The 9,865-nt window shown below is 42.0% G+C and overlaps 1 protein-coding gene across 1 annotated transcript in view; it reads right to left on the bottom strand.

Annotated features, from left to right (window-relative positions):
* arhgef10 (Rho guanine nucleotide exchange factor (GEF) 10) overlaps nt 1–9,359 on the bottom strand; it is a 39,562-nt gene extending 30,203 nt beyond the window's left edge. The window contains exons 1-7 of the mRNA XM_030787455.1: nt 9,323–9,359; nt 4,846–5,274; nt 3,639–3,959; nt 3,005–3,041; nt 2,619–2,707; nt 1,856–1,912; nt 706–890 (exon numbers count right to left, since the gene is read on the bottom strand). Of these exons, the coding sequence (XP_030643315.1) occupies nt 706–890; nt 1,856–1,912; nt 2,619–2,707; nt 3,005–3,041; nt 3,639–3,959; nt 4,846–5,274; nt 9,323–9,359 (1,155 nt within the window). The remainder of the gene's footprint in view (nt 1–705; nt 891–1,855; nt 1,913–2,618; nt 2,708–3,004; nt 3,042–3,638; nt 3,960–4,845; nt 5,275–9,322) is intronic.
* Nucleotides 9,360–9,865: the final 506 nt, after the last annotated feature.

Here is a 9,865-nt window from a genome sequence, read left to right on the forward strand (position 1 = left end):
TTGATAATGTAAGCAGCCAGAGAACAGAAAGTGTTTCTCAAATTATCCTAATCCCTCACTAACTTGTCTGTTGTTATTTCTGAAAAGTGAGGATAAAAACACATTCAGAGGTTCCTCTGTTGCTTACATCAGATAACACCGTCAAATATTTGGTCAACAGCATTAAAAACAACCTTTACAGCTCATAGGCTTGCAACTGAGGGAACAAGGACCAGTAGTCTGTTGGAAGGCCAATTTTTTTTTGATGATGGGTACAGAAATATGGATGACTGATACTGGTTTGCAAATTGGCAATAATCAAGAGAGTGATGATTAATCTTAAATAAAACATTTTAACAGCATTATCTATGCTTAAAGTCCATACTGATGTACTGGTTATACTAATGTTCGCCTATAGGTCTCCCTACTCTAACATTCAGTACTTAAGCTCAGTACCCACTTAAACCAAAGGCTTCAGAGTCAGTTGATGAGTGTAATGAGGTGTCTTAGTACTAGGCTGATAGATAAAATCCTGAAGACAAGGTGGTCTGCAGAAATGCATTAAAAACACTGGGTTATAATATTTGTTAGAGTGCTACTTTTGATTCTCAGAACTGTACGGTTAATTGCATTCATGGTTACTGACTTCTGGTGTTAGCAATTGTTGAATTGTGCATAAAGTGATTAGTTGTGTTCTTGACCCTATGCAGGTGCTTGTATACCCACATGGGTTTTCTTGCTGGGGACTCTTCCTCTGACGAAGGCGTCAGGGAGGCCGTTTTCTCCGTGGCCTTCTCCATCGCTCTGCTCATCGTAACTCTCGAACTCGCTGGAGCTCCAGCCGTTGTCTAGTGAGGAGCTGCCGCCCTCCTCTCCCAGCTCCACGTCATCATAGATCATCTCATCTGGCTCTGGAAAGGCCACAGAAAGAGGGTCAACATTACAGGCAACATTTCACCAGAGGATATGACGGGGAGAGATGGTAGAGGTCAGTCTAAATTTTTCATTGTGTCTATACAGGACTGTTGATAAGACATAAAAACAGTGGAATACTCTCTTTTTCTACAAAAGTCTTCATTGAAACTGACGCTGGCAGGGAGACTTAACTGTCATGGAAGGACAGCGGTAAAAAAATCTACATGAGGAGTGCCCCATATTTCCTCACCATGAAGATATTTGTGGCACGGATTTTTGCAAATCAATTATTGCAGTTCCTCAAGACATGCAGAAACTACAAAAGGGTTTCAATAAAGTCACGTGAGTGTTACCCTTTTTCAAACGAAAATGACCGACTTCGCAACAAAATGTTTAAGTGATTTCAAAATCTTACCAGCATTTCTTCGATTCAAAAGGCTAACATGATATTCCAGAAACCACTGACAAATATACAACAAAAAGTTTGGCTGTCTAAACTGCTTGCATAACTGCTATTTCAAATATGTCATAATGAATGGCACATGAATGCCCGTATATTTTACAATAATCCCCATCTTTGCTCCCTTGTCCCCTGACTCTAAATCTAGACCAAACAGATCAAAGACTGATGAAGGCTTCACATCACTAACTTTCCATTAGTGTGGGATTCACTGCATTTCTTCCCGTTCATTATCTCATCATTCAGCGTTCTTACAGAAGTCATCAATGAAAAGGGACAACTTAACAGCACCAGGGCAAAGCCAATGATTCGATAATTTGATTTTGTTTGAAGTATGACTGTTGTAGTAAGATAATCAACTTTTAGATAAAGTGGAGGACATAGGTTTTGTGCAAACAGCATGAAGACACATTCAATCATATGCAGAGGCAGCCAGAGCACATACAGAGTAAGTGATGTTATTCAGAGGGAAAAGAAAAGAAAAAAAAAGCTGATCCAAACCTGTGGTCGAATCAGAGTTCTCTCTCGGCACATCATCATAAATAACCTCGTCGGGATCTGGAGTGCACACAAACGGGTCTTTAGATTTCACATATTAGTGAAATAAAGTGCACAGAGCTAGGATTACTCAAATGTTCACTGCCAAACAAAGGGTTGTTGGATCAGTTCCTCAAAAGGGGAAGAGGAAGGAAAAGTTGATGATTTCACCTCAGAACAAAGGAAAGGATTTCCAGACTCCATTTTAGAGTTGTTGACAAGATTTCGGTTTGAAGTTACAAATAACACAGACGCTCCAAAACATACGAAACTGTTTTACATGGTTCCCAAACACACCATCTCCTTCCTTTAACTCTTCACCAATTCTGATATTTACTTTACCTGCCTTGGTTGGCTAGAGGAACTGTTATGCAATTACTGCATTTACATTTTATTCATGTAGCAGACGCTAATATTCAAACCGACTTACACAAAGTGTATACACCTCATTAGTAAACTGATACAAGTGCAGGTTCCTGTGGACACACATTTTCACTGGAACACAAGCTGCAGGCTAAGTTCAGTGCCAATGTGCACTGCACATGAGGAGCTGCAACAGGTCTTAACTGTGAAACATTAAATCGGAACGTACAACACACAAAATAATAAAAAACACAGCACAATATTGCAAAAGTACGATTTTGTCATTGAATTTGACTACGTTAGGCAGCTGGCTATGTGTGTGATTTGGTTATCACTGTGGATCAGAGTAACAGTCATGGCTTACTTTCCATCCAAGCAGTGTTTGCAGGATCAGAGACCCACTTAGTCAAAGCATCCTCCTCTCTAACAACGGGGCACTTTTCATTGAAGACACTAAATGAACGAGAAAAACATACACAGTCATTAAAGTCAAATATACACATGTATTATACACATGTTTCACTAAGCATCAGCAAAAGTGCAGTCAAGTTATCCTTTTCACATTACCACTTCAAACACACCAGAGTTTGATTCGCACAAATTTCTGAATGCATGATTTTGACATTACAGACCATTATGGACTGTCTAGCTCAGTCCACACTGACAAACAATATTTGAGTGCCCAGGGCTAATTCTGTAGACTTCTTAGAGTATGTAAAGTCGAAGTGCATTGTCAATCATAACACTAACCTGTCTGCTGATGTTGTCCCTGTCCCCACTACAGTGACTGTGGGGCAGAAGAGAACATGATTTTTACAAAGGTGACACATCACAAAACGTTACAATACAGAGTTGGTGTAATCATTAAAAATCCAAGAAAATGAAAGTGAAAACAAGTGCTGTTATTGATTTTCAAAGAAATCAGCCACTGAACAGTAAGTTGAACAAAGGCAAAAGGCAACAGTATGCAGGCAAACATTAATTTTGTAACTGTCACAGTTAGGTCAGGAGATAAAATTGCTACAAAGCACTGACTGATATTCTGGGTCAACTGTTTGATACAGCTTTAAAAAAATGTCCAGCTCTAACTGAGACAATATCTCCATTTGTGATTACTGTGTGTGTGTGTGTGTGTGTGTGTGCGCGCGCGCGTGCGTGTGTAACTAGACAATAGCAGCTCTGCTTTCCCCACAGGAACACCCAGCTACACATCTGGAGATGGCTCCTGTGACACTCTGAAGCAAACAGGAAAACCTCATCATCACAGGCCAGGCTGCTCTAAATTTAACCATCACTTCACTGTGGTCCAGTTTCAGGAAAATGAATGTTGCAAAGGAAAAGAGCAGGAAAAGGAAGGGAGGAAAAGGGGAATTTTCTTTGTTACCGTCTTCGTCCACAGAGAGGTGTCTGATGATGACCGGAGTGGTGTAGGCTGGCGTGATGACTGGCACATTCGACGGGACGGTGTAGCCACAAGGCACAGGCACAGAGTAGCCGGAGGGCACCCCGGCACTGCTGTTCACATCATGGGCACCAACCTCCTTCTCACTGGCTGGTGGGATGGCAGAGGGAGGTGGGCTCTGCTGGGGCTGCAGCTGCTGTTGGAGGGGAGTGATGTCAATCACTGAGTAGGGGCTGACTTTGGGCTGAGTGGTCACCCTGGAGACTGGTGTGCTTGAGGAAGGATCCTCATTAGTATTGCTCTCTATGGATCAAAATGAAAAAAAAAAAGTTCAGGGATCATATGAGTAACATTTCTCAGAATTCTGGTCTAGGATAAGTTCATGCCATTTATCCTTATAATAAATATAGTTTGACGTATTGAAGGAAATCGATTCTAGATCAGCATTTTCACTATGAGATGCTTTACAAATATGAATCCAGTTCTGATTAAGAGTCACTGTTTATTTTAGTGAACGCTCTGATTATCATAAAAAACCAAATTCAGCTAAGACTAATCCAAACAGTCATGTTACCTCAGCATGAAACATAACTGGGTGAAGAGGTAGTTAAAATAATGACCTTTTTTTTTGTTTGTTTGACCTCAGAGGGCAGTCATCTCTCAAAAGTGTATGCCAGATAAGTATGTACAGTAACCATTAAAGAATCATTTCTCTGCACCTAATCTGTTTGTTGCTTGTATGTTTTATGGGCATTCTCTGTGCTGTTCGAAGAAAACAATCACTGGTTAAATAGCTAAAATCATTGCCCTCAACAAAGAGCCAGTTTCCCTATTTTAGCTATATTCAGTGCTCACAAAGATAAATCAACTAACACCACAAGTAGTGCACACCTCAGCCAAATGAAGGAGAAAAACTCAGGCATTCAGCTTAAGTAGCACCCTTTTCTAAAAATAGAGGAGCAAGCTGTTACAAAGACAGGTGGTCTGGTCAAGTCCAAGGATCACTTAGTGCCAGACAAAGAAACTAGTGAGTAAGGTTTAAGCAAGGTGTCGTTACCACAAATATTTCACACAGTTGAGTCATTCAGTTCCTTTTTGGGGGAGAGAAAAAGCCTGTGGTAATGTTTGTGGTCTGATTCTCTGTCTGACATCATTTGTTTCTTCAGGGGGTACAGCTGACACAACTCACCCTTGGCTACTAACTCTGAAGACGGGTCTCTTGCGCCCTCTGGTGGAGGAGGTAAGTCATTTTCCATGCTTCCTCCTGTGACATTTGGGCATTGCTCCTTTGGAAGTGGAGCTAAATCGCTCTCTTCCGCAGCAGCAGTAGCAGCAGGGGTGGTGGCAGTCGTACTGCTTGAGTTGGAGAGGTCCTCTGGAGGTGGGGGAAAGTTTGTCTCTGAGACTGGGGGCTCTGTGTTTGACTGGGAGCTTTGCGGGGTACTGGAATGAGCTGGTATGACTGGGACTGTTAGTTCAGCACCCTCAGCTCCATAGTCCTGTGCAGGAGGCGCAGGGGGCGGGCGGTCGGCCTCCGGAGCGTCGTCTCCACTGTCATCAAAGTCAAACCGCTCACCTTCATCATCCTCATCTTCGTATGAGGCCCCATCTGTCAACACTGAGAGAATAAGGAGAAAAAGAGGGATAGAAGATGAAAAAAGAAGGATAGAAGGTGAAAGAGGGAAAGGACTACGTGAAAAAAATCGTATGGGAGGGAGAAGGAATAATAGCGTGAGGGGGCAAGCTGAAGATTCATATTTCTACGTAACACAAAGCTGACAAAAATATTTGTATGTAGTTCTTTAACTGAAAGGTCTATGCTGTCTGGAAAAAAATCATGCAGTACACATCACCTCAACTACAGAAAATGTAAGGAAGTGAACCAGTTACAGGTTGGTAATAATTGTGCTGGATAAGATTCTAAGAGTCTTACACACACTACAACCAGAACAGAGTCTGCATACAACTAATTCTCCACCTCCATAGCTACTTCTGTCATTCTGCTGTTGTTTGTGGTTTGGGAGTCTGTGGATCACTCTTTTGATAATATATAGCAGGCTCATTCTACAATTTATGTGGCCCTAATGGGCTGCAACAGCTATGTGTTTCAAATCCCAATTTAACTAAAAGGTATCCAATTACATTTTATTTTGTGTTACAATCACATTTTGTTAAAACAACAATAAAAAAATGTATTCTCTATGTAGAAGGGATCATTCAGAGAGCTATTTAGTTATTGAAAATGAGCCTTCTGTATGTTACAGCAGGACACAGAAAAGATGAAAGAGGGAGCAGCAGTGAGGTGTGTAGCCAAAGACAGGAAACACAATTAACCACACAGGAAATAGGGTCGTCACACCATGCAGTGACCAGGAACAGCCCAGTTTCCTTTCACTGCCAAATCCCAGGGCACAACGAGCCCGAATGTAGAATGGAATGTTTGACAAGCATTGACTACTATGACTTGTGAACATCTCCATGTGTCTTCTTCAAAAACGTTTGTTTTTAACGTAAGAACAGCCTACAGAAAAGTAGAAAAATCACCTGGTCTTTCAATCAGATGAAACAAAAAGACAACATTTGACAATTACTTGCTTCCTTTAAGCTTTTATTCCAAATCTTCAAGGCTGGGCAAAAAAAGGGTATTTGGTGTCGTGACTCATGATGAGCACTGAGAGCTCACCAAAGAGAAGATATTGTGAAAAGATCTCCTTCATCCTAACCATACACTACCACAGCTCGAAAGACAGGAACTCTGGCTGAGGAGAAAAAGCAAAACACACACACACACACACACACACACACACACACACACACTCTTGCTGCTTTGGGTTGCCAAAAGAGATGTACTCACTGACAACTTGAAAGAGTGTGTGAAATCAAAGGAGAGGATGAGAAGGAAGGTTAGAGAAGAGGAAGGAAGCTTGGAAGACTTAAGGCTGTAACAGAGCAAGCTTCTTTGCCAGCTCAGTGAATCATCTCTGAGAAATGGCCAAAAGGCATGTCGTCTATTCAGGCCTTCTAGCCGAAACACATCACTCCTCGATGATACACTGGCACTCCTGTAATGCTTGCCTAACCAAGGCTCAGGAAATAATGTTTCCACTGCCAGACAGCGTTATCGCTTAAAGTCAACAAATCTCTATCACCATGAGCTGGCTAGTCTTCACACTCACAAATACCAGAGATTCCTCACTTTAGCTGCCTTTAAGAGAGGTATCAGAACTGTGCAATGGACACAGATTTTCACGGAAAAACCTGGTATTCCTCTCGGAGATTCTGGTTCCATGTGATGGCACTGACTGACACTAGTTCATATCCTGACACTTAATGTCTCTCAAAACAGCCCAGATTCAGCTCATGTGGCAATTTCCTGATGTCAAACCCAGTATGTTTACAAAGTGGCTACAATGTTTCTACTGACTTGCTTGCCTAACACGAGGACTCTGAATGAAGAACTTGTCATTCTCAATCGCTTTTTTTCTTTTTTCTTTTTGGGAGCAGGTTGTCTATGTAGAGTCACTAATTTGTGGTGTGCTGACAGGAGGGTGGATGCTACTGTGAGTTCAATATAATTACACCTCCCCCACAATTCAGAATTCCATTCTTAATCCTTGTTACATAAAAAAAGTTTTCATTATATTATTAACCACAAACACAATAAACAACTGACAAATCTACCCACTGAATAGATGCACTGAACTGCGGAGCTTTTGCTGGAACCTGCAGAGTTCTTGAAATAAAATGCAATCTTTGCACTTGCATTCCCCTCACTTCTCATTAAGCCATTCCAGTGTGCTTAGTGCCTCCTGGATATGCAACTCTCAGGAAAGCAAATGTACAATACAGTGGTGTGGCCTCCGTGAACCTTCTCAGAGCAGAGCGGGTGACAGCTCTCTCGTCCCCTGCTTCTCTAAATCTCTGCTCTATTAACCAGAGTCGTCAGCTTATGATGCTGTGGGCTGAGACTGCGATCTCTGATCCTAACTACCCACTCGTCAAGGGGATAGCTGCTGGTGGAAAAACAGAGGCTGACAGAAAGAGAGAAAGAGAGAGAGAGAGAGAGAGAGAGAGAGAGAGAGAGAGAATGAGGGATGGTAAGGAAAGGAATGGAAAGAAGAAAGAGAGTGGAAGAGGGGGAGGGAAGGAAAGAAGCTGAAAAGGAGCCATCAGTTCTCCACTCTAATCTCTGGCAGATAAAGCATCAGAGTGTTTCCACATTCAGCTCTCAGGACCGAGGTTGAACGTTCGTGTTCAGGAAAAGAATGCCAACTCATCCTGCTATTCTTCCAGAAAGTTTGTCCTATAACTACAGTGGTTTTCCTGACAGAAATGTGGAAACTGCAGTGGAATGTCATGATGGAATAAAAAAAAAAAAAACAGTTTGCACCATAATTACAATGTTCAATACCAAAAAGAAAGCGAATTGCAAAATTAACTTCATAGCAGCAGCTTCCATCCCCAAGGTTTCAGCAATGATCTTACAGTGAGCTTGGATTATTCCAAACTGAAATCAATATCTGAAGCTTAGGTAAATGTGATATGTTTGCCTGACATCTGCTCCCTGATATGCTGTTTAATACCTGTATGGATTTAGACATGGATGACTGGACATGGATGTGTTATTAGCTCAACACACTGGATTTGTCTCCAGTTAGATCCATTGTTGATTCATAAGCACAATATAGATTCTGTTCCACGGACTCCCCTCACTATTCTACTGTTTGCTGTTCAGTAAAAGTTAGTCAGCAGGTCACTCAGTGGCCTCCGTGACCGGGGCCAACTCGGCTGATCTGTGTGAATGTCATGCTGTTTGGTGTGGATCTGTACTCTGCCTCATTCAAAACCTTTATCCCCTCGTGACTTTTCATTTCTTTTACAACCCCTCTGTGTCTCTCTGTCTCATTATCTTCCTTATATTGTCCACCTTCTCGTCCTCCTGTGTTCTCTCTCTCTCTCTCTCTCTCTCTTTCTCTGGCACTGTGTTGATACTGAAGCTCAGTGTGTCCTGGCTGCAATGCTTCATTTCTTGTCCTCCTCTGCACTCATTCCTTCACTCTGCGGCCCCCGTGCGCCTTCGTGGCTGAGGCATGAGGAATGTGTTTGCACACACACGCACACACACACACACACACACACACACACACACACACACACACACACACACACACAGTCTCTCTCTCTCTGTTTCTCAGTTTACAAATAATACAATGTTTCTGCACTGCTGCTCCACACTCTTATACATTTCATACAGCCGTAATGAAAGCAATACCGTAAAATACACTGCATCTATTGTGTGTAACGTTCAGACCAGGTATGTGATTTTCTCTGTTTCTTTAAAATGATTTTTAAAAAGCTCCTTTTCATGCAGAGCTTTGTGTCACAGCATCTGAAATGTAACTCCTTCTACTCTGATATATGAAGAGACACTCCCCACAGCAGGAAACATAACCACTGGTCCTGCATCTACTGCTTCCTTTTTTCTAAAGCGTTGGTTACTTTTCACCTGCAATCACCCTTCCTCTTTTGCCAGGTAAAAGTAACACAAATACATGTGGTGAGCTTGTTCTTGGGTAAGTAAGCCATGCTTTCTCTGTTTCCCTTTCATGATACTTTGAACATGCTTTGGTAAATGAGACCCAATAAGACAGTGCAGTACATCTTACTTTCGGGGGGAGGGGGAGGGAAGTCCTCCAAGTCCATGTTGAGAACTCTTGGTCTGGTCAGAGATTCACTCAGCTGTCCGCTGTGTCTCGATCACACTCAGATGCCTCCCTGCAGGAACGGGCGAGACATACCATCAGGAACAACCCACAGGATACCAACACAGAACCTGATAAATCCGCATGTTATCAGTGTCCATATACACTCTGGATTAAAACAGCTTCTCCTAGTACATGTGCATCTGGAAGAAGATCCCAGATTTCACAACATGCAAACCGTCGTTTTGAAAAACAACACAAAAGTTCCACAAATATTTATATTCTAAAACATGCTTGCACAACAATGTTAACTATGTGTGTCTAATACTTCGTACCAGGGCCATTTTCTGGAGCTTAAGCAGTTTTTTCTTTTCACTTATGAATCACAGTTAATTTATTACCCGCAAGACAACTGTGGTTTGTGTTGTGCCTGCTTGAGCCAGAGACACACAGACCAAAACTAATGTGAGTAAATTATATAACGAAAACAAAAACAAACACACTCGG

The sequence above is a fragment of the Chanos chanos genome, chromosome 10 (assembly GCF_902362185.1).
Source record: "Chanos chanos chromosome 10, fChaCha1.1, whole genome shotgun sequence".
In the NCBI taxonomy this organism is placed as follows: Eukaryota; Metazoa; Chordata; class Actinopteri; order Gonorynchiformes; family Chanidae; genus Chanos; species Chanos chanos.